Raw genomic sequence first — 25,347 nt, 5'->3', positions numbered from 1 at the left:
TGGGGGTACAGCCCCAGTAAGTAGAAAGGCAAGAGCAGGGCCCAGTATTGGAAAGAGGTAAGAGGACCTGAGCTGAGTGAGAAAAAAATCCCTATCAAATGCAATGATGTAGAAGTGGATTAGACACATTCATAACCATCCTTCTCCCCTATGTCTGCGTATGGAAAGTTCTATTTCTAGGGCGACTTTTCCAGTTAGTGTGCAGGGAATGTGAACAGCAGGCACATTTCTCCTCCCTATTTTATCATTTAATTTCTATATCCTCTATGTATACGTAAACACAAATAAATTTACACATTCTAATAAACCATTACATTTATTATACAGTAGGAAGCGTTGCCAAGAAACCAGTTGTCAAGCAAAGCTATATTTTGAAGAGTGGGAGGTGTATAATTATCTTTAAATACTTTCCTGGGGTAGTAATTACCCCCACCCCCACCACAGCTCAAACCCGTGTGACTATCCCGAATGGCTGCACACAGAAACAGCACGAGGTAGGAGTCCTACCCTGTTGGACAGCCACTCCTGAAGGGGCTTGACCAGAGCTGTTCCAGACCCAGGGGACAGACCCCTGACCATGTCGCACCCTGCAGCCACTGCCCCAGACTTGGGGGAAGAGGAGCTTAATCTAAGTTCTCAGCACTAAACTGACTCCAAGTCGGCTCCTACATACTGTGACAGAAGGCAAACTTGATCTCTTTGGATTCCGAATGACAAGTGTCAGTGATTTCTGTAACATGACATTGTATCTATTTAAAGCACTTTTTGAAACTACAATGTAATCTTCTTAAGGTCAGATATGAGTTTGTCTTGCAAATTCATTTTTCAGGATAAAGGATGGTGTCACCAAATTCCCCTACAATGTTAATAACCGCAGTAACAGGATAGAAGCAGAATCCTGCCCTGGCAAGATAAGACTCCTCATTACCAAGGTCTGGCCATCTCCAGAAGTCGCTGTGTGCTAAGGACCAGCCACCCGGGACTCCTGTCCCCTTTTCCTACCCCTCCCTCCACTGCCTCACATTCTCACTCTTACCCAGGGCAATATGTGTGGAGGATGGAAGCCTCCCTAAGTGCATTGGAAGCACTAATTTTCTGACCCTGAGGCATTTCTTCTGTGTGTGGTGACTTTCCCCTAGGTAGCAAGTAAGTATCCCCTACAAAGGTTTGGCGCTCATTGAAGAGGGCATTTCAATGCCACGGTGATACAGGGGTCAGATTAGAACACCACCCAATTAAACCTTCCTTGCTCTGCAAGCCCAAATGGAGCTTTCTGCAGCTCTGAGGAAGCTGCACCCTTCATGGATGTACTCCCCACTTCTCTCATCTCATTATAGATATTCACTAAGGTTTGCTAACAGGATTTTCCATGGACAGCAGGTAGAAATATAGATGAAGTCAAGCTATCCTAGGAAGCAATTTGGGATGAGTGAAGGGCTCCATAAACAGCAGAGGTCTACCTGCCTGGAGACCTAGAATACAGATGTGAATACAGATGTTCCTGGACAATTGCTGTAAGATTCTGCTTTGTCCCTGCCCGCCCCCCACCATGCCTTCTTTATTACCCGATCCTTTATTTCTCCCCATCTGCAACTGCCTGGTAGGTCTCTCTACAAAGGACCTGCCAGCACCTCAAGTGTATTTCCTGAGCTGAGCACCTCAGTTTCTCCTCAGAGCAACCTCCATGCCCAGAGCACTGCTTCTCCTTATTTGCACCTCTACTGCTTAGATGGGTCACCCTTCCGAATCACCCCACTAGACATTTGGGATGTCCCTGTCAGACCTTTCTCTCTCACCCTGCATATTCAAAGGACTGTTGATTTTGCCTCCAAAATTGGTGTCAACTCAGTGTCCTTTTTTCCATGCACATAACTACTGCCTTCATCCTCTTCAACCTGGGTGTCTGACAGAGCACCCTTCATCCTGTTCCTCATCTAGAAGTTGACAGAGTGGTTGTTTTTGTTAGTTGTTTGGTTTTCTAAAATCATATCTCATCCTGTCATTCATTCTCCCTGTCAAAGTCCTCGGCATGGCCTCTCATCTCCCTCCCAAGCATAGCTCTAGTGTCCCTACCCTTCTAGTTTTTGCACCTTGGGAATACTTGTTAAATGTTTGGTCAAGAGAGTTACCAAATATGGCCATACATTTTCTCTGCATCATGAGGATGAAATTAGGGATAAGCTTTAAACCCCTCCACCACAGAGCTATGAAATGTGTCTGTTCTTTCAGGACCATGTAGCTTAATGGCCCTTAGCCATGGCTACACACTAGCATCATCTGTGAGGCTTTAAAAAAATACCAGCAGGTTTGGAGGCAGGGGTTATTTGTTGGTTTGTTTTGCTATTTTAAAAAGTACCTAACCCCCAGAAAATTGGGTTTAATTGGTTTAGGCTTAGGACCTGGTTTTTGGTGGAGTTTCTTGGTCATCTTTTAAGCTTTTCCCAGGTGATGCTATGCTATGCACAGCCAGGGTTGAGACTCACTGACAGCAGTCTCTAACCAAGAGACCAAGGGGACATTGTATGGACCAGGGCTGAGCTTTGTGGGGGTCATGTGCTATATGAACTTGTATGTAGAGGTGTGTGTATGTGTGGGTGCCCACATTTTTCTGAACAGAAGATCTAAATACTCATTACACTCTCAGCAGATTCTGTATCCCCCCAAAAGCACAGGAGCTCTGCTGTAGACTCAGCCCTTACATTTTACAGATGAGGCAGCATGAAGTAAGGGTGAGAGATGGGGGGCTGGGAGAAGACCAAGGGGCCACTGCCACTGTGTGCTTGTGGCCATGAGACTTAACCTCCATGGCCCTTTGTTTGTTCTTCCTCAAAATCAGGACAACACATGCTTCGCAGAGTTACTTAGAGAACTAGGGAGTGCTTAACGAGAAGCACCTAATATGGTACTGAGCATACATGAGGTTTTGTTTTGTTTGTGGCAACACATCACTAGTCCTAATACTACCACCACTACTGTAATAATACTGCCATTATTATAAAATAAAATATTTCCATTTTTATGCCAGATGCGTATATGGTCCATCAATTCCCACAACAACCCTGTGAGGTTGGCCCTATTCCCATTTCACAGGTGAGAGAACAGAAGCTTAGGGGGGAGCAGGGACAAACCCAAGGCCACAGAGCTAAGTGGCAGCAACCCAGTTAGCTGAAAAGCTTATCCCCTTGGTACCAAGTTGTGCTGCTCTCTAGTGAGGCCAAATCAGTTATGAGGTGAAAAGAAGCCACAGTGGTGCCTTTCAGATTGCAAGAAATCTGAATTTCATAGCCACCTCCCTCCCATCCTTCTCTTCTTGCCTGCCTCTTTCTAGTCGTTACTGGCGTCGGTGGAATCGGTTCTGCAGAAGAAAGTGTCGTGCTGCAGTCAAGTCCAATGTCTTCTACTGGCTCGTGATCTTCCTGGTGTTCCTCAACACGCTCACCATTGCCTCGGAACATTACAACCAGCCCCACTGGCTCACAGAAGTGCAAGGTGAGAAGCAGCCCACGGTGCTCTCCCAGTTCACTCTAGCCACTTCACCCCTAAATCCCAGGGAAGAGCAGCTCAGGCAGAAGGTAGATGGGAAAGCAGCCAGTGGCCACAGCTCTTGGCAGTTGCCATGCCAGGACACCAAGAGCCTGGCAGCTTTCAAGCCCCACAAGAAAATGCACAACCTCATCATACACAGCTGTGGCTCACCTGGCTGGGTCCACACCATCTGCCTGCCCCTATAGTTACTGTTGGGTCCAGGTGACAAGGACACATACTACACCTTGTTTGGCTAGCTCGGACCCTTGGCTGCCAACCTCCCAGAATGGAGGTTTCAATACTTCAGGCTTTATTTTGGCCTCCAGGTATTTATGGAGGTACGTCCAGGTGAACTTGCAAGACATATGAGGTCAAGGTGAGCAAACCGCAGGAAAGGACAGCAGTGGCCTGAGCACAGGGAGCTGTCCTTGATGGGTAGTCAGTGCCCATGCCATTTCCTGGAGCCCCAGGAGAAAGACTCACTAGCCAGGGCCTCAGCACCATTCCCAGGGAGTTCGGCAGACACAGGGGCTGCATTCCAGACTTGGGTGGCCTGGCTTTCCAGCTTGGCTTGTGAATGGGCTCAATGGTAATAATACCTACATCACAGAGCTGCTATGAGAAGTAAAGAAACTAAGTCATGCAAAGCCTTTGTAGTAGATACTGTAGTCAACCCTTATTCTCACTTTAGCTTTCCAACGTTTCAGTTATTGTAGTGTGAAAATATTAAATGGAGAGAATTCCAGAAAGAAACAATTCATAAATTTTTAAATAGCACACTTTCTGAGTAGTGTGGGGACATCTCGCCCTGTTAGGGCATATATGTATAGGAGAAAATAAGTATATACAGGGTTCCGCTCTATCCATGGTTTCAGGCATCCACTGGGGGGTCTTGGGATGTATCTCCTATGGATAAGGGGAGGTTACTGTACTTGATAAATATTTGTTGTGATTGTAACTAGATATCTTTTCATGTGGATTTGGCCCTAAATTTTTTGTTTTAGTGGCAGTGAATAGGAGAGGTATCTTGGCTGGGACGGGAAGGAAGAGTTTGTTTGCTTGTTTGTTTTTCAATGGTGATTAATTACTGTGTTTTCTTCCTCCCCCTCCCCCCTTTTCCCTCCTCTCATACCTGTTTGGACCATACCCCACTGTTGAACCTGCCAGACACGGCCAACAAGGCCCTCCTGGCCCTTTTCACTGCGGAAATGCTGCTGAAGATGTACAGCCTGGGCCTGCAGGCCTACTTCGTGTCACTCTTCAACCGCTTTGACTGCTTCATTGTGTGTGGGGGCATCCTGGAGACCATCCTGGTGGAGACCAAGGTCATGTCTCCCTTGGGCATCTCTGTGCTTAGATGTGTTCGGCTCCTGAGGATATTCAAAATCACCAGGTATTTCCCTTCAGACATGAGACTCAGGGAGTTCTTGCAAAAGCCAGGGAGGTAGAAGGGCCTACTTGGGAAAGCAGCTGCTATTTCTAGATGGGTCTGTCCTCAGCTCACCTACAGTAAGGGGAGCTTTGATTCATTTAGATAGCATATCAGTTAGAAATCCCTTTGCTAATTCCAGAGACTGTGGTGTGAACAAATTAGGGATTGGCTCAGTCATATGAAGGAAATCCAGAGGTGGGCAGCCCAGGTGGCTTCCAGAAGGCCTTGGGACCCAGTCTCCTGTTCTTTGCCTTGCCAGCCTTAGGCCTGCCTTCCACCCCTAGGTCACAAGATGGCTTCTGGAGATTGAGCCATGGTGTTCCAATTTGAGGCAAGAAGGAGGCGGGGGTGGGGGGGGGGGGCGGACGAAGGGAACACCCATCCCACTGAGTCAGCTCCTTCCAGTGCTTCCCAGAAATCTCATCCAAAGCTCTGTTCTCATGGCCACCCAGCGATGAGATAGAAACATGGTCTTTAGCCAAGTGCATGATGCCACAGGTACAGCCATGATTCCTTAACTAAAGAAGGGTGATGGATATTGTTGCACAGTTGGCTTTGATTCCTCCTTCCACATGTTCACCCCTCTCCATCTGTCTGTCCATCTGCCCACCCAAAGACTGCAGTCTTCCTGACTCTCCAGGTCAATCAGGGATTCTCATGTAGAGGGCAGGCATCAGCTAGGCACGGACAGTGGGAGGTGTGCTCGAGGACAACAATTTTCAACTGTGTTGTGACCCATTTGGGATGATGAAATCCATTTATTGGCCCACAGCCATCATTTTTAAATAGCTGTATTGATATATAATTCACATACTAACAAATCCACCCTTTTAAAGTGTACAATTTATTTTTATATGTATTCACATAAATAGTTTTGCACTGACCAAGTATTAGATTTTCATCACTCCAAAAGGAGACCTCATACTCACGCCCCATTCTCCCACCTTCCCTCCCAGCAGCAACCAGTATAGATTTGCCTGTTCTGGACAACTGTCTACATGAAATCATGCAAGGCCTGGTGTTTGTGTCTGGCTTCTTTCACTTGGCATAGTGGTTTTAATTTCCCCCCACTTTGTAGCATGGATCAGTACTTCATTCCTTTCTATGGCTCAGTAACATTCCATCGGATGGATATATATCCCATTTTGTTTATTCATTCCTCAGTTGGACATTTGGTTTATATCTATATTTTGGCTACTATGAATAATGCATCTATCAATAACTGATGTTCAAGTTTTTGTTTGGATGTATGTTTTCATTTCTCTTGGGTATATACTCAGCAGTGGAATTTCCAGGTTAATTATTAACCCTGTTTAAGATTTTAAGGAAATGTCAAACTATTTTTCAGAGACTAGGCCACTGTACATCCCCATCAGTTGTATAAAGGTTGCAGTTTTTCTATGTTCTTGTTTTTCATGAAAGAATGAAATAGAATAAGAAAACATCAGAAGGCCTTGCATGAATGTATGCATTGTTTCATAAAAATCTATGAGGTAGATACACATCTGAGTTGCAGTATAATGTATATTCATCACTGTGGCTGTGGTCAGCCTTAGAGGGATATCAGAAACACCTGGAAGGGGGCATGGTCAAACTATGCACCCCGGAGGAGTAGGCCTCCTCTCTCGTCAAATCGCTGTTTTGTAGCCTGACTGTGAATAGGAGCACTGAGACCATCATTTGGATTGTGTTGGAAGAAGGGGCTGGGATCAGTTACCTTCCATTCAGGGACCTGGAGTTAAGCAGACCCTGCTGAGAGTATTCTGACTGTGACTGACTGTGACTTAGTGAGTCAGTCGGGGGCCTATGAAGCATCCCAAGGTATCACTGTTCTCTGCAAAGTGTTAGCAACCACACCTGCACACGATTAATTGTTCTAGTGGTGTTGCCAAGGGTCAAGTAGGAAAAGGTGTCTCAAACGTTCACTTTAGTGAACAGTTGAGAGCACAGGAGACACTCAGCAACCAGAGATCTATTATAACCCTAATTATAATTAAGGAGAAAAGAGCTCATAGTGGTCTACATACACACACTCTCTGCTTTTCTGTAGCCACCATGTCATACTCTGTGGCAAGCCCTGCTGTGGGAACTGGGAGCAGGAAAGCACCCCTGGGGAAGGTTTACAATCAGACGATGGGCTCAGAGTATGTGCAGATTTTAAACCCACAAGTTTAGCACTCCTGAACAACAACCACCCCCAATAAAAGAGCTCTTTATGAATGTCCTGAATATCTTGGCATTACAGACATTCTTGGTTTAAAATAAATGTAGCAGAAATATAAAAACAATCATTGTTAACATGCATCAGTGCTGTCTCTGTGCCAGGGGGAGTGATTGAACTCTCACATGCGCCGCTTGCTCCATAATCCTCACAACTACCTGTAAGAGATGGTGAAGATAGACTAGTTTGTCATTGTTCTCATTTTGCAGATGAGGAAACGGTGGTTTAGAGAGTGAAGTCAGTTGCACAAGACCACACAAACTGCTCAGGGGCAAAGATGGGATTAAAAGGCAAGTCTCTCTGCCAGGTTTCAGGTCTGTGTAGAGTTGATGGCTAAACTGTCTTTAGCCATCATGTAGCTTTTGTTCTTTTGTCTATGTTCCTGAGACAGGACTTAAGAGATTTTTAGCACCCTGATTCTTGGTGTTAGATAATTGCTGATTCTACTTTCTCCTCCTGGGTTTGGTGATAGCTATTTTTAATTTGGAGTTTCTGGTGCCCCATAAATAATTCTCAAAAGTCCATGTTTGGTGTTTTTGTTTGTTTGTTTTTTTAATTCCTATAGAAAAGAATTTTTGCTCCTAGAGATTGCCATAGCATCTTGAAGAGATTTAACATTCATTCTATTTTTAATCAATAATTTATTTCTAATCTGAAACTATTGCCAAGATATTATTTTTTCAAATCTATCAGAGAGCCTTCCATGGCCCCTCCATGAGAAAGATTAGTGTTATTTTCAGATCTCTATAAACTCTATAAACAGAATAATTTCATTATCTAATTGGAAGCACTTTGGCAAAGACCATCATCTTCCAGTTTTCCAGTGTCCACACCCTCTGGGGCTTTTGGAAAACAACAAAAAGACTGACTGTGCAGGGGAATCCCATGCTCCCTCTGAACCTTGTCTCTAATATACCCCAGAGACCAAGAAAATGCCTACAGTATGGACCAGGGTGGGCACTGGGGTCCCTTGACGGGGAGGTTATCTGCACATGGTCCTGCCATCAAACAAATCTATTTCTCCTTCTTTTAAAACCTCTCAGAGCATAGTTTGTGATGTCTCACTACTGTTTTTCACAGTGTATTCTGAACCAGTGATTGCAATTCTCGGACTTAGTTGAAGTCATTAGGAGGTCTCATTAAAGACCCCACCTCTAGAGATTCTGACCAGCAACTGGAGAGTTCTGTGTTTCTCAGTAGCCTTGCTTTGAGAAATACTGGCCTAATTTTTTGCTGCTGTCCTTTGTCCACATTTTTGCCTAAAAGGATGAAACTTTTTATGTAATTGGAAGCCTTGTTTCATACAGCTCCACTCTCTTCTCTGTACTGTAGCCCCTAACCATGTTAAGATTGTACTTTTGATAATTCCTGACAGAGAAAACACATGATAAAGAACTACTGTGAATTCAGCAGTGTTGAAATTAGTATGAGTTTTATTAATTCCTACACACCTGTATATATTGAAGGGTGGTAGTGTCAATTCAAGACAAGCTATTTATTTAGAATGCTGTAATGCTTAGTGTAGACATGGATTCAAGGATCCCATCCTATAATTCCAAGCTGCCCTTCCTGTGCCCAGAGCCTTGGTTTGAGAGCTGGGAATGCTGGTCCAGGCCAGTGGCTCTCACCCATGATGTCATGACATGACAGTGTGTCTGAGAAGTTGAAGAGTATATGGCAGATAATTTGTTATGAGGTAAAATATTAAAATTTGTGGTTTCCCCTTTGAAAAAATAAACATAAATAAATTCAATATTGTTCTTGTAACACCCTCCCCCTTGGTTACTTGTCTTCTCAAATGCTTTTCTTCTTCTTCTTTTTTTTAATAAAGATTTATTTATAGGGGAAGGGAAGGAGAGAGGGAGAGAAACATCAATGTGTGGTTGCCTCTCATGTGTCCCCCACTGGGAACTGGCCTGCAACCCAGGCATGTGCCCTGACTGGGAATCAAACCATGAAACTCTGGTTCGAAGGCCCACACTCAATCCACTGAGCTACACCAGCCAGGGCCAAATGCTTTTCTGACTGGACAAGAACAAATTGGACATACCACTCACCCGTGCAGCTTGAAGGGAGTCTGGTATATGATGAATAGGAATGTGGCATATGCAACAAAGGGATTATTAGCATGCTTACATTTTTATGTGTTTTGTGAACATTTTGTGTGTTTTTGTGAGAATGTCCTAGGAAGTATGCTGGGCATGTGTGTTATAATCCTATGGGTTTCATGAAAAAAAAAACAACAAGACTAGGAACCCTGTATTAGACTATAAGTCAATTAATTACTAGACACTCATAGTACTATTAGTGAGAATGGGAAAGAATAGGGAAGATAAGATTCCAACCTCAGGAAGAACAGAGAGGCATACACGTGGCCAAGATCTTTGTCATCTTTGGGTAAATTACCCATGCCAGTGGGTCTTTGGTTTCTGTTGGATTGGGTTCTTTCTCTTGCTTTGATGGAGCTCTAAATGTTGCTGAGTTGTTTTTTTAAAATATATTTTATTGGTTATAATATTACAGTTGTCCCATTTCCCCCTTCATTCTCCTCGACCCTGCACACCCTCTCCCACCCACATTCCCCCACTTTAGTTCATGTCCATGTGTCATAAATTCTTTAGCTTCTACATTTACCATACTATTCTTTTCCTCCCCCTCTGTATTTTCTACCTACCATCTATGCTACTTATTCTCTGTACCTTCTCTCCCCTTCTCCTCCTGCCACTCCCCTGTTGCTAACCCTTCATGTGATCTCCATTTCTGTGGTTCTGTTCCTGTCCTAGTTGTTTGCTTAGTTTGTTTTTGCCTTTGTTTTAGGTGTGGTTGTTAATAACTGTGACTTTGCTGTCTTTTTACTGTTCATGTTTTTATCTTCTTTTTGTTAGATAAGTCCCTTTAATATTTCACATAATAATGGCTTGGTGACCATGAGCTCCTTTAACCTGATGTTATCTGAGAAGCGCTTTATCTGCCCTTCCGTTCTAAATGAAAGCTTTGCTAGATAGAGCAATTCTGGATGTAGGTCCTTGCCTTTCATGACTTGGAGTATTTCTTTCCAGCCCCTTCTTGCCTGTAAGGTCTTTGAGAAATCAGCTTACAGTCTGATGGGAACTCCTTTGTAGGTGACTATTCCCTTACCTCTTGCTGCTTCTAGAATTCTCTCCTTCATTTTAATCTTGGCTAATGTGATTATGATGTGCTTTGGTGTGTTCCTCCTTGGGTCCACCTTCTTTGGGACTCTCTGAGCTTCCTGGACTTCCTGGAAGTCTATTTCCTTTGCCAGACTGGGGAAGTTCTTCTTTATTATTTGCTCAAGTAAGTTTTCCACTTGTTGCTCTCCCTCTTCTCCTTCTGGTACTCCTATAATTCAGATGTTGGAACCTTAAAAGATGTCCTGGAAGTTCCTAAGCCTCTCCTCATTTTTTGAATTCTTGTTTCTTAATTCTTTCCTGTTTGGTCATTTCTTCCTTCCTTCTGGTCCACTCCATTGATTTGAGTCCCAGTTTCCTTCCCATCACTATTGGTTCCCTGTGCATTTTCCTTCATTTCACTTAGTGTAGCCTTCACTTTTTCATCTGATTTGCAACCAAAATCAACCAGTTCAGTGTGCATCCTGATCACCAGTGCTTTGAATAGGTTGTGCATCCAATAGGTTGGCTATCTCTTGGTTGCTTAGATGTATTTGCTCTGGAGCTTTGATCTGTTTTTTTTGTTGTTGTTGTTTAGGCCATTTGGTGGGGGGGGTCTGGTCATGCCTGTTATGTAGTGAAGAGCAGAGCCTTAGGTGTTCACCAGGGTGGGGCAACCCAGTTGCTGGCTTGTGATGCTGTATGTAGGGGCAGGGCAGAGAGGCAACAATGGCACTTGCTCCATTCTCTCTTGGATTTCAGTCTGTTCTGCTGCTTCCCACAAGCAAATCAGGCCCTTCTGGTGCTGATTCCTGGGTGGGTTGGCTTGTGTACTTTCTAGGACCCCATGGGTCTCTCCAACAAACTCTTCTGTGAGGCTGGGAGTTTCTCCTGGCACTTCAACCCCCACAAGTGTTTTTAATCGGTGCTTTTAGGCTTTATTTCCTGGCGCTGGGATGCTGGGTTGAGCAGTCTGTCTCGCTGCCCGTTTTCACCTTGTTTATCTGCACACGAATGTGTGACTGTGGTCAGCCAGCCACCTTGCTGGGTCTACTCATTGCCACCCCGCACCTGGGGTCTGCTGTCTTCCACCTGCACACCTGGGGTTTGCCAGCCGCCTCCTGTGCTCCGGGGTCTGCCACCACTTTTTCCTGCTGAGACCCCTCTCCATTGGCTTCTAACTCTGCCCCTCTTACTGGTCTGGATGAATGGTTGTCAGACTTCTGTACAGTTCAATTTTCTGTCAGTTCTGGTTGTTTTTTTGTTTCTAAATTTTTGTTGTCCTTGATTTTGGTTGTGGGAGGAGGCTCAGTGTGTCTACCTACGCCTCCATCTTGACTGGAAGTCCTGTTGCTGAGTTTTGATGCCTCATCTGTCTACTCTTTGTCAACTCTGTCTGACATAGGGAAAGGAAGAAGAGATTCAGTTAGATTAAATCTAGATGTGATTCCAATATACTGATGATACCTCCTTTTTTAATACAATTGGTTTTTAAATGTAGCACAATCCCTTCAGCCACCTTTGCCATTTCCCTTTTAAACCTTAAATTCCCTTTCTTTCTCTTACTGCTTTTCCTCTGCGGCCCCCTTCCTGGGCCCTGAAATGGGAATGGGCTGACTCATCACAGACTAACTCGTGAATGGTGACCACCTTTGCAGGTCGTCCCAGCTCTAAATATCTGCACTGCCCTGTCAGCTTGAGGCTGAGGGCCTCAGATCTGTCCCCACACTGCCCCACCCTGCCTACCCACCACCTCTAGCCCCCACTCTTCTCAGGGCCTGTGGAGGCTCAGAGCCTGCGGAGGCTCAGAGCTTGCAAATGGGCTATTATTTAACAACTAAATCAGATATCTGCCTAGTTCCCAGGCCAGGGTCTCTGGACAAGGTAGCCCTGACTCAAAGGCCTGCACACTGGCTGTTTATATGAAGGGTGGTCCTTTTCTGGAATGATGACTGGTATAAGGCACAGGTGAGGATGGTATTAATGTACTCCCTCCCTAACCCTGACACATGTGGTACAGGGACTGTCTAGGGAAGCCTCCTAAGGCAATAGACCACTTTGCCAGCTTGACCAGGTCACATTCCTCCATGTAGGTTCTGTTCTCGGTGTGACCAAGTCCTCTAATGCAAAGAGAGAAGAAAGACCTTTGAATTTGTTATCCAAGGCAGGTTTGACTCTAAGGTGAAACCCATAAAATGTGTCTCTTCCCAGAGTGGAAGGACAAGGTTAAGTGTGAGCCAGAACTACCCTGGTAGATTTGGCCCTGAGCAAGCTCCAGGCTGTCCCAGACCCTGACCTTGAGAGTCTAGAATTCTCAGTTTTGGCTCCTCCTAGCCCAGCATATGTCCAGGTCAGCCTCCTATCATACCCCCAGGCTCTATTGTGTCTGATGGGTCCAGAGCCCAATTTTCCTGAAGTATTGTATTGGTCCTTATACAACCACCCGATGTCCCTGTGGCTGGTGCAGGGAGAGGCAAGGGGAAGGCTGGGCTTCTCGCTGATAAACCTGTCTGCACCCACAGGTTACCTCACAGGAGCATATTCTTCCTCCCTCGCCTCCCTCCCACCCCCACTCTTGGCAACAGTGTACAGAAGCTGGTACCACACAGATTCACTGCATGAAATTTGCTTTATAAACACTCTACCAATAATAGATCTCTGCCACCAACACAAAGGGGTTTTTTGCTTTTTTACCTCTTCTCTTGGGACAAGAACAGTTGGGACAGGCATAAATTTAGTTATGACCCTGTATAGAACAGAGAGGAAGTAGGGTGGAGCATTTGCAAAGCACCCAAAGCTATTGCTACTGTTAACTGTGAAGATCTTCCTTTTATACCAAGCTCGAAGCTCTGCTCTATACCTAAAATGAAAAGGTCCTGGCCCTGAGCTATTTTAGTGAAAAGTTCGCAAGATGAAATTTTCAGTTCAAGCAAAGCTCAGGCTACTTTCTATGGTTGAAGAGAAGGGAGAATACCCATAGGACTCAAACAAAAGACAGATTTGGAGCAAAAGAGTGACAGAGGTACAAGCTACCCTGAACAGATGGCAACAAATTAAATCCAGGGAGGCAGAGGGGAAGCTGAGGTCAGCAAGTAAGAGAATTTAAGTAACAAGGAAATTGGTCAGGGCAGAAGCCCTGACCTGCACTGTACGTTAAGAAGAAAGCAGTGGGCTGGGTCTGATGGGGAATGGGCACGGCCACAGGTACACTTTGGAAAGAGTGATTCAGAGCCACAGGAAGACTGAAAGGAAAAGTTAGCCCCAAAGATGACTATGCAGGTAGACTGTCTGAGGATGACAGGGTGGCTTATGCTTCCAGGGCTGAGTCCCAGAATTCTGCATGTGTACACACATGTGCATAGTTCTGAAGAGAGGATGCTTAGTTCCTCGGTTCCTCTGTGACACAGGTGGCAAACACAAAGCACAAGGGCCAAATCCAGCCCTCCACCTTCTTTTATCTGCCCAGCACCTTGTTTCTACCTAGCGGCAGCACCAAGCTCCTTTCCCCTACTTAAGGAGTATTTACATCTATACAGTCCTAAAATTACATTTGGCCCTTTGAAGGCAACCTTGAGGCTGATTTGGCCCCTGGTAAAAATGAGTTTGACACCCCTGCTCTCTGAGGTCCAAGACATGAAATACTTTTTCTGCAGCTGCTCACTTTTCTCTAAAGTCTTTCTCTTTCTGCTCACTTTTTCTCTAAGTCTCTTTCCCTTTTGGTGTGTGAGTGAGTGTGTTTCATAGTTTTAATCAATTAGGATAAAAACTTCCACTGATTGCAAATCTGCCATTAACCTCTCCAGTTTACCACCAGCTAACGTGTGTAAAAGGAGAGTGACTGAGACCCGAGGCATCGTCAGACCTTCAGGCTATAGCTGTGATAGCCATTACCAACCAGACCACCCCACCCCTGTTGAATGGGAAGCAACAGGGGTTTGAAAGCAAACAGTGTAAACAATCATGATCTCCATTTGTCTTAACTGCATCTCCCCTGCATGACTGGTTCAACTTGCAGCATCTGTTCAGCCAGGTGTTTTTCAACAGCAGGGTGTTTTTACTGAGTCAGTGGACCTGGCAGCAGTTTCTCTTCAACAAAGGCAGCCTCATGCCTGAAGCCTGCGGCCTTAGTTTGGGGTAGGAATTCTTCCCAAAGGGAGATGCACGCTTGCTCCCAAAGGGAGATTCACAGTGCTCTTCTGAAATCCTACCCCAAGGATCTCAAAGACATAGCAACCCTATTTTCTGTAGGGCAAATTGATACATAATAGCGTTTTTCTTTCTGTTTTTTTTAAAATTGAGTTATAATGGCTATATGACATTATATTAGTTTTAGGAGTACAACAGAATGATTTGACATCTGTGTATGCAGTAGTCCCTCTTATCCATGGTTTTTTTGTTTCAATGGCCTGAGGTCAACCACGGTCTGAAAATATTAAGTGGAAAATTCCAGAAATAGACAATTCACAAGTTTTAAATTGCACGCTGTTCTGAGGAGACTGATGAAATCTCATGCAGTCCCGTTCTGTTCCACCCATGACATGAAGCATCCCTTAGCTCAGTGCCTGTCAGTCACTAAATACCTGTGTCATTATCAGACCAACTGTCATGCTATCACAGTGTTGTGTTTAAGTCGCCCTGATTTTACTTAATGATGTCTCCAAATTTCAAGAGTAGTGGTGCTGGCAATTCAGATATGCCAAAGAGAAGCCACAAAGTCTGCTTATGTGGCTAGAAAAAAATATAGCATATACAGGGTTCAGTTCTGTCTGTAGTTTGAGGCATCTACCCGGTCTTGGACTGTGTCCCCTCATGGATATGGGGAGACTGCTGTATTGTGAAGTGATCACTGTAGTAAGTGTAGTTAACATGTGTCACTACACAGTTACAAAATTTTTTTGTGATGAGAGGCTTTCTAAGACTTAACTCTCTTAGCAACTTCCAAATATGCAATACAGTGGTATTAGCTATAGTCACCATGCTGTAGATTGCATACCCATGACTAATTTATTTTTTAACCGGAAATCTGTACTTTTTTACCCCTTTCACCCATTCCAACCACCCAGCGCTGCCCCCTGACTCTGGCAACCAGCAGTCTCTTCTCTTGCTACATAATAGTTTGACATGTGGTCTGGTGATGGAACAGCCCGGAATCTCAGGAATTCTGTCTGTGAGTTTAAGGGGGCTATAGGAAAGAAATGACATGGAGGAGATTCAAATGGCCACTCCTCACTGTTAGACAAAGTATGTGCATGTGAGGGGTCCTGCCACAACCCCACCCTGTTCCCACCCACACAGTGCATCCACTCACCCTTCCCACCTTAATCTCCATGTCGGAACACTCCATTCTGATACAGCTGGAAATTCTCATCATTAATATGCTCTGATGTAACAGGTTTCTAACACCAGGTGATTGATGAGTGTTGGAGTGTTTGTGTGAGAATCACTTGAGGCCCAGCACCAGAGATTAGGATTTCATGATTCCAAGGGTCCTGGGAATCAGTATTTAGGAAAACCTGATCACTTTTTTCAGCAGCTTCCTCTACAGCACATTTGGGAACGCTGCTTTAGCTGTAAACAGGAAGGGTGCTCTAGCCCCAGAGAGGGTTCCTCACTTCTTGCCTTAAACAGAACAATTTCTACAGCCTCTAGCCTATGGGGACTCCAGGCAGTCTGTCACACAGACTCAGTTACATGGAATTCATTTGGGGACAGGGATGGGGAGAATGGTAGGAAAACCCTCTAGACTCAGAGCCAATTTGGATGAGACAACACTGTCACACATGGAAATCACTCGAACATTTGCAGAACAGCTACAACTGAGGGTAGATGAATATTCTGCAGACAGAGGGAGGATGACTGGCTCAGCTTGGAAGGGGAAAGCATGATGTACTCCCAGTCAGGAAGGAGTTTATGCTTACATCCAAACTGTTGGCCCATGTGCTTCTGTCACTTACTATGGAATGGTGTCTGGAGAGAAGTGGGATCTGGGGGCAGCTATGAGACTACTGGGGTGGTTTGTGTGTCACTCTCTTAAGTAGCAAAAGCACTTCACTCTATATGTGGAAATGAGCTGGGAGCATCTAAGTGGAGGAAGTCCAGATCTTGACCTGGAAGGCAGAGAGCGACGCAGAGCTGTGGGGACTCGAGGATCCTTGTTCTTACACTGTGGCAGTCCAAGGCTGCATCCCTTTTGCTGCAGGGCATTTCCTTCACCAGGATCCTTGGGACCCTTTCACAGGGACCCAAGCTTCCTCCAGCAACCATGAGTAGGCCCCCATCCCTTTTCCAAAAGAAAGGGATGCTCCCCAAGCTGTAATGAAGGATCTTAATGTTTATTTACAGTGAAGAGAAGGTTGGTGACTTTAAGGAGCCCCACCAACAGCCCATCTGCCCAGTCTGTCCCTGTGGGTGATAGAGGTTTTCCCAAAATTGCCTGCATATCAGAATCCTCTGTGATGCTTGTTCAAAATACATGTGTCTGGGACTCAAATTACAGATATTGAATCAGGGGCTTCAGAAGAGTCTTTTTTAAAAACAATTCTTTGGACAGGGTAAATTTGGGAAACTTCGCTTAGTGATACACCCTCTCTTACCCATGGATGACCCAACTCCTGCCTCTGCTAGACAGTGGCTGCCTGGCTCAGCTGAGGGCAGCCTTCCTGGGAAAACAAAAAGCAGCATGTCTTCTGTCTAAGACCCAACTGTGGCAGTGAGACTAACCAACTTTTATCAACTGTTTCTCCCTGGGGGCTTTTTATTTTTTATTATCTCATGGAACCCTCCTATTAACTTAATGAAGTCTGTTTTTTCAAATGGGTAGGCTGAAAGAAGGAAAGTTAACTGACTTGTCCAAAGGCACACACAGCTAGCACTGGCAGAGCTAGGTCAGAACTCAGCCTTTTGGCTGCCAAGCTCCATCTCCTCTCCATTACACATTATTGATCCTAGAACCTTGAATCAACTGACTGCATGTTCCAGTTGACAGCTAACCAGCCCAATTCAAACCACCACCACTACTCCAAGAAAAGGAAAAGAGAGGAGGGGGCTGAAATTTTATCTTAAACTCTCTAGTGGATGTGTGAATGAGAAATGAAGTTAAGGAAAGCATAGGAGAAGGTGATGATCCCTCATTTGGTCCTCAGGTACTGGAACTCCTTAAGCAACCTGGTGGCATCCTTGCTGAACTCCGTGCGCTCTATTGCCTCCCTCCTGCTCCTCCTCTTTCTCTTCATCATCATCTTCTCCCTGCTGGGGATGCAGCTTTTTGGAGGAAAGTTCAACTTTGATGAGATGCAGACCCGAAGGAGCACATTTGATAACTTTCCCCAGTCCCTCCTCACCGTGTTTCAGGTATGGACTCTCCTCTGCTGGGATTACAGTTGGGAGGGTGGTTGAGTAGGGGGAGGGGGAGCAGGAAGAAGGAGCCTTGACAAGGTGGAGGGAGGTCTCACCCTTGTATTGGGCATCCAAAGCCAGCTAGGTCAGCTATGGAGGGCCCACTCTCAGGAGAACCTGAAGTTCTTTCCATAGTTTCCCCTACCCACAGTCCCCCATGGAATTTCACTGTTGGGTGGACCATTGAGAGGTTTAAAAACTTTCTTGGCCATGGGGCCCTTATCCAAATAAAGTCTACATGGAAGCCCAAAATACAAACAAATAATAAGCAGACGTTCTCTTGTTGGAGGGGAAGATGGAGCTCTGCCTCACCTACCCACCACACTTCTTCCCATAGAAAATATAACAAGCCCATCAGATTTGCTATTTCATACATATTTTGGCTTAGGGAAAAGCTAGAGTAGCACTTGTTTAAGTTTAAAAGTAGATTGACTTACAGATAAAAATGAATAATAATATGGATGTAGCCAAAATCTTAAAAATGAGACTCAGATGACTAATGTTTGGAGAGAACTAGGTAGTGTATTATTCCCTCAATGAACACATTTGTTCACATTTGTAAAGTGGCCCTTGATCTTTAGCCCCAGGAATTGTCTAGTGGTGGCTATCTTATGCATCATGTGTGTGTGTGTGGGGGGGGGTTGGAGATATTTTGACCCAGAGGCCCTTTCACTCACTCCTCACATGATACTGTGCCAGTGGCCATGCACTGTGTTTAAGGACAGGGTCAGCTTACCAGGTCACTAGCTCAAAGTCTCAGGGAGGACAGCTGGGGGCAGGGGGAGGGCGAGAGGCAAAAAGAGATTTCAGGCATTCTGGTCAGCAGAGTGGGGCAGGGCAGGGGAGTTTTGGGGTTTGCTGTTGGTCTAACGCTGTGTCCCTTATTGGTGGGAATGTGTCATTCAGATCCTGACCGGGGAGGACTGGAATTCGGTGATGTATGATGGGATCATGGCTTATGGCGGCCCCTCTTTTCCAGGGATGTTAGTCTGTATTTACTTCATCATCCTCTTCATCTGTGGAAACTGTATCCTTTGCTCCTGCTTCCCCACCCCTGCCATCCACCCTCACTCAGCTTGCAGCATGATGCCAAATAGGTGTGTCCAAGGACCCTGACTTGGGGGTGAAAACTGTGGTGGCCTGTCCACAGGGCCCCCAGGCAACTGGAAAGAGGTGTATTCTGGGGGAGAAAACATTTTCCAGCCCAGAAGCACCTTCCTTGAAGGAGGGTCTTGGTGGAAGGAAGTCTGGAGCTTTGGCACAGGTGGGTTCATCCTCCTGTTTTGCTCCGGCTGCGGGAGTGGTGTTCTTGGCGTATTCTAGGTGAACACCCCCGGCTGTATCTTGGTCAGCCACCCACGCAGACTCCAGTGTGAGCCCACCTAAGTTTGGGAGCTCTGGCTGCCCTGGCTAACCTCATCCTTTTGTCTCTCCTCCCTGCTTTCTGGTCAATGTCCCTCCCTCTGAAGCCACTCTCCGGGACTTTAGTCCCAGGCAGAGGAGGACAGGGCTCACCAGGCAGACCTGACAGAGCCACTGGCAGTGTTTTAGGGTCTTAAACGTAGGCCCTCTTCTCTCCCCTGGTTGTAAATGTGTGAGGGTTACGTGCAGAGGTGGGTGGTAAAGTAGAGGCAGCTCTGGCCCAAGACTTGGGTTTAAATCACAGCTTAATGCAGTGCAGAAGGCACTGGTGACTTTTGCCAACAATAAACTGGGGTGATAGTGATAGTACCTGCTACTCAGTAGGTCATTGTGAGGTTCAGTGGGGTAAGGCCCAAGGGCGGGTATCCAACAGTATCTTGGACAAGCCCCTATGCCCCAGGGTGTGGTTTCCCTGTGTGTGGAATGGTGTGACTGGGTTGCCTGGGGATGGAGGTCAGACTTAACAGACATTAGGATCCTTTTCAGCTCTCCTTCCTTTGATTCTGCAATTCTTTGACACACAGTGTTCCATTCAAGGTTGGGTTGGAGGGAGAAGAAAAGAGCAAATGGCTGCATCAGTGAGGAGTTCCCAAGCTTCAGCCAACCCCACTGGACCCTTCAAGGGTCTCTGTAGGAGTGGGCTTAACATTGAGAGTTGGCAGAGACATCAGGCTGCCTCCTCAATGCCCAGTTATAATAACAGCTCTTAAGAGCATTCTGCATTCTGCTAGAGACAATGCTGTTTATAATGTCAATTACAGCCAGTCATCTCTGCAGGGAAACCAATAATGAAACCCAGCAATTAAAGAGCGAGGCAGGGCTTACTGCCTCACTCTCTCCCTGCCATAGCCTGAAAGCTAGCCTGCTCTCAACCTCTTAGAAAACTCCAGGTAGCTAGGAAGGTGATGGGGAGGGAAAGGGGCAAGGGAGGGACACCACTGAGCTCAGCACTCCTCAGAGTGAATCACTGTTGAGCTGTCTCTGTGGGGAACTCTACCCCTGCATGCCCTGTACCCTTCCTGCCTGCTATGGCCACCAAAAACCCCCAAGGCCAAGGGTCATTTTCTTTAAGAATGGACGCAAACAGATATCCTACTGAATGTGTTTTTGGCCATTGCTGTGGACAACCTGGCTGATGCTGAGAGCCTCACATCTGCCCAAAAAGAGGAAGAAGAAGAAAAGGAAAGAAAGAAGCTGGCCAGGTAACCTGAGCTGACCCAGGCCCAGGGCCCAGGACGCAGATCTGGAATGCTGCTTCCCCTGGTGGTAAAGAGAGATGTGGGCACGGACTCTGTTGGCTGGTGACCTCCAAGGAGGTCCCTTGGTTTGGGTCTTCCTGGAGTAAGTTAGACCTCTCTCCTAACTCCTAGGCACTGCTTTAGAGCAGGGACCATCGTGAATTACAGTCTCTGTGAAGGTGTTGCATTTCCCCTCCTGTCTAGGAAGTTGGGGGATTCCCCTTTGAGAAAAAAGGTCACCATAGGTGAGGGGAGCAAAGGATGGGAAGGGGGAGGCAGTCACTCAGGGGAGAAATGCAACTGCAGGTGACAGAAAGATTCCTCCTCACTGTTTTGAAGGCAAAATAGGGCCCCACATTATCTCTGTTACTGTCAAGGTGGGACTGTCATAGGCCACATGCCTTTCTCTGATCAGACAGGGGCTGGAGACAGCCACCCAAGTACCAGACAGAACAAGATGTGGCCCGGTGCCTGGATCCTGGGCCCAGCCCTGGACAGGTGCCCTGGGTAGAGGAAGGTAGACATAGGCACAGAGACTCCGCTCCCCCTGGTTCCCAGCAGACCACAGGGTAGTTCCTGTCCCTGTTCCCTATCACTCCAGTAAACATCCCTTTATTTTCTTCCCCTGCTGACTGGCCAGGACTGCCAGCCCAGAGAAGAAACAGGAGGTGATGGAGAAGCCAGCAGTGGAGGAGACCAAGGAGGAGAAAATCGAACTGAAATCCATCACAGCTGATGGAGAGTCCCCGCCCACCACCAAGGTGAGGAGCCATCTCCTTCCAGGAGCTGGGAGAGGGGAGGGGAGCTGGGGGCGGGGGGGGGGGGGGGGGGGGGGGGGGGGGGGGGGGGTNTGGGGGGGGGGGGGGGGGGAGGGCGGGGGGCGGGGAGTGCAGCGGGTAACACAGTCTTCCCAGGCCAGATGCCCATGGAAAAGAACAAGGAGTAAAAGAGACTTGGGGGAGTAGGTCTGTGAGGGTAGAGCAGGAGAGCAGGAATGTGAAGAGCAGGCAGAGTGGTTGGATCCCAGCCTTCTGCTAATGTTTTGAGGGTCTGTGAAAAGTAATAAGCATGTATTTTTGAGTCAACAGCTCAGCCACTGACTATAATGTATTTCAGAGCTACTCCAAGCCTTTAAAACTTGGAGCATACCTAACTGGACTCCTCCTCCTCTTTCCCTTGGCTGCCTAGATCAACATGGACGACCTCCAGCCCAATGAAAATGAAGATAAGAGCGTCTACCCCAACCCAGAAACTACAGGTACAGTTCCACTGCCTAACCCTGGTGGGCAGGGAGAGACCCAAATTCTGAAGCCACGTGAAAGTAACCACATATTAGAGACCAATGGTTCCAATTTTCCTCTACAAGTCTCTTGCGTCGCTGAATGTCTCCAGTCTCTGTACTTAAGTGTCACCAATTATCATCTGGGGGAAAACTCTATTCTTGGTTTGCTTATGCTAGTATAAGATTAAATAAATTAAATTATGTCTCTGCAGTGCTTTTGTGTCCTTTGGAAGATGGATTCTGTATGTATTTGAGGTTTTATTATATCCTATGTTGTAAAGTCATTATTAACTTTATATAATTTATTAATAGAACATACGTTGCAGCATTATGCACGCTAAATAATAATAGTAAATTCCAAATCTGTCTTCTCCTTACTCAGGAGGCAGTGCTGAGTACAAGGACAGCTGCCACCACATATGTCCCACTTGTCGCTTGTGAAGCACTTTCAGGACTCCGATTATAACAAGGGCTAGTACCAACTTAGTCTTCTCATCTTCCATCTGATATGTAAATTGGCAGGCAGTCTCCTTCTGGAGGGATTACATGTCAGAGTTCCCTGGGCCTCCCTGCAGGAGTCACTTCTCTACTTCCTGAACCCCACATCCTGGACTAGCCCTGGGTTTGCCTTCCTTTCACCTACAAATGAAGATGTTATCACCAGCTTCAAGCTTGCAGTCAATTAATTACACACAATCAAGGGACTGTGGATTCCACTGACATTTCCTTCTTTGTGTAGGTTCGGTCTATTTGGGTTGGTAACAACCACATTAGGTGGCTGGCAGGCTTCTGCATTTATAAGCAAAGCTAGGTTTTCCTTTTGCTTTTCCTCCACTCCCTGCACCAGTTGGTTCTCTGGTGGATTCTCTGCAAGAACACCAGTGGCCTCTTTCTGTTATACTGGGAAGCAGGCTTCCTGTGGTCACTTCCTTCCTTCACCTCCCTCTGCCAGGGAAGCAGGACCAGGCCTGCTGGGACTGGCACAAGAGAGCAGGAAGGGTGTCTCCAGGTGGGGGCGGTGGGGGGGGGGGTCAGGCTTTTGAAGTTTTAAAACCATTCTGGGTGGAAACTGTTACAGAATTTCAAAGACAAATATTGGCCAACTGCAATGGGAGAATTTTGTCTTGGTCTGCTTGGTCTAGAGGAACAAATGAAGTTTAAAATGACTTTTTTTAGATAATTGGGGAAATTGAATATGGACTGGGAACTAAATGATTTAAAGTAGTTTTTGTTAATATTATTAGTATAATGATATCATCATAGTTCTATTTTTAAAATGCTGAAGTTTTTATAGCTAGAGTCCAAAATATTTAGAAGTTGCTTTTAAAATAGTCTAATTTTTTTAAAAATGGGGATAGGGAAGTAAATGAAACAATATGGGCAAACTGTCATTAGTTATTGGAGCTAGGTATGGAGGTCCATCATGCAAGTCTCTCTACTTGTAGGATTGTTATAAGGAGGATTGTTATTATTAAGGTTCAAAAAGAAAGACAGTGATAAAACAAATTGGTCTCGGCCCTGAGCAGAGTCTGCCCCATGTGCTTGAGGCTTCAGGAGGCGACCTCCCTGCACACAGCTGCCCTCTCTACATGGCGGTGGGCAGACACACACCTATGACAATAACCTCCAATTTCCTCATTCTAAATGTACTCCCAAGTTCTCTCTTCTTTGTTGCTGTAATGACATATAAAAGAGGCCGGTCAAGGGGAGAAAAGACTCTTGAGGATACTGTTGTCATTGTATCAGCCATCATACACATGTCTCTCTGTTGACCCAGCTTTAAGAATTCTTGGAAAGGTATTGCTTTCAACTGAAAAGCTATTTCCACACTCTGCTGATTCCTCAGGATTCTTTAGATTTTTTTAATGTGTATCCTTTTCCCCATTCAAATGGCCACCCCTCTCCATTCTCTTTCATACCCAGGCCTTTGTTTCCTGTGGTCCCAAGCTTCTCCTACCTCTGGTCCATAGAAAACTGAGGCTGTCCTGCCTCAGCCACTCCCCTCCCCAACACCACCACCACCACTCAGCCTTTAATGCTAGCTTTTAAGCAACCCTCTCATATGTGAACTACCTCTGGTTTCCATTTTCTCACCCAAGGACGGTGGTCTTAAAACTAATGGCTCTGAATGCCCTACCCCCTCCTCCAAGACTGAATAAGCCTCTGCTCCCCAGCTCCTCCCACCTCCTGTCCCCCTTCCTGCCTCTGCAAAGCAGTTCCATACCCCCTTAGTACAGTGCAGCAGACACCCCAGGGACTCCGCCAAGGTCATTTGACTTGTGGTCTCAGTTCTTGTCACTGTCTCCTTCTTGCCTGCTTCTCTTCTGGTCTGCTGTTGTCCTCCACTTACTTCCTCTTTGCTTTCATGGCTTCCTGTGCTCCCTGGGAGGCAGCTCTGAGGAGCATTGTCCTGCCTCACTTTCCACCAGGCTTCCAAACAGAAAAAAGACAGTGCCAGAAGAACACTCACGCTCTCCTCCTGCTCACTCCTGTCTCCCTTTGCCATTGTCCCTTTCTCCAGGCCATTGTGTTTACTTGTCCAGGTTCCCCCAAAGTCATGTGTGGAGCCACCAAGCAAGGGTTGAATGGCAGCCTGTACTTTGCTGGCCAGGGCCTCTGCCCTCTGTCCTCATGTGAACACCCAAAGGAGGGGCCTATGTCTAATTTGCAGAGTAGCTATCTGGCCATCAGTGACCAGTCAGTCCTTCCCTCTTGGTTTAATTTCCAAAACTCACCAGTTGGTTTTAGCCTACCAGCTTGGCATACACTAAAGTTTAGAAATATCTACCTGCTCAGGAAGGAAAACATTGTGCCAAGATTGTGCTCTTATTTAATTGATTAATTAATTTGAGTAAATATACACATGTTCTTAGGAGTCATTAATACTTAAAATTAACAAGCACAGTGGAGAAGAAATGTGAATGATGCTAGAGAATGTATAGTACAGGACCAGGTGTTGTGGGGAGCACTTGAACAGGGAATTGAAGAGAAGAGCAGTGAGGTGGGGGGGAGGTCGTCGGGGAGGCTTCATGGGCAAGGATGGTCTTGCCTGGCCTTTAACTTCAGAGAGTTGGAGAGAGAAGAGGTTATTTCAGGACTATACCACTGTTATAAACACAGAGCTAGAAGAACCCTTGGAGACAGTCATTCACTTAGTAACTACTTAGGAAGCACCTACTGTGTGCCAGGCACTGTGGCAGGCTGACATTTTGGTGAGGAGGTAGACAAGGAGCAAAAAAGCAAGCCAGCCAGAAAGGTACAATAGGTACCAAAACTGAGGGCTGTGTTTGAGTCACTGGGCTGCTGCTTTGGCTTTGAGGTCCATAAAGACCTGTTTGAGGATGCAACATTTGGGCTGAAAGCTGAGTGAGTCATACAGAAACCTGAACCAGACCCATGGAAATTGGAAGAAGGAGCTTACTTGGTAGAGGTAGTGGCAAGTGCAGAACCTCTGTGTAAAATGCACAATTCCTGTGGAGGAATCCAAAGAGGCTCGTGTGCCTGGAGCAGAGAGGACAAAAAAAGCCAGGGCCAGGTTGAGAGACCAGGGCTGGGTCAGAGCAGGTGCACAGGGCAGAATAGTGCAGGGAAGAGCAGGCCCAGTCCCTCATGAGGACCTCAGGAAAGCACAAAGCTAGTAAGTATGTTTGCTGTAAACACAAATGATTAAGGTATGGACAGGAAAGGGTTGGGTCATTCAGAGC

The 25,347-nt window shown here is 46.1% G+C and overlaps 1 protein-coding gene across 14 annotated transcripts in view; it reads left to right on the top strand.

Moving 5' to 3' along the window:
* CACNA1C (calcium voltage-gated channel subunit alpha1 C) overlaps nucleotides 1–25,347 on the top strand; it is a 664,664-nt gene that overhangs the window by 527,796 nt on the left and 111,521 nt on the right. For all 14 annotated transcript variants that reach the window (XM_037064774.1, XM_037064760.1, XM_037064762.1 and 11 more), the window contains 7 exons: nucleotides 3,329–3,489; nucleotides 4,693–4,918; nucleotides 17,449–17,656; nucleotides 18,608–18,728; nucleotides 20,211–20,325; nucleotides 21,002–21,122; nucleotides 21,550–21,619. In XM_037064774.1, coding sequence (XP_036920669.1) covers nucleotides 3,329–3,489; nucleotides 4,693–4,918; nucleotides 17,449–17,656; nucleotides 18,608–18,728; nucleotides 20,211–20,325; nucleotides 21,002–21,122; nucleotides 21,550–21,619 — 1,022 coding nt within the window. The remainder of the gene's footprint in view (nucleotides 1–3,328; nucleotides 3,490–4,692; nucleotides 4,919–17,448; nucleotides 17,657–18,607; nucleotides 18,729–20,210; nucleotides 20,326–21,001; nucleotides 21,123–21,549; nucleotides 21,620–25,347) is intronic.

The sequence above is a fragment of the Sturnira hondurensis genome, unplaced genomic scaffold, assembly GCF_014824575.4.
Source record: "Sturnira hondurensis isolate 20B ecotype Veracruz unplaced genomic scaffold, ASM1482457v3 Scaffold0015509, whole genome shotgun sequence".
In the NCBI taxonomy this organism is placed as follows: domain Eukaryota; kingdom Metazoa; phylum Chordata; class Mammalia; order Chiroptera; family Phyllostomidae; genus Sturnira; species Sturnira hondurensis.
This window is presented reverse-complemented; position numbering and strand designations above follow the sequence as displayed.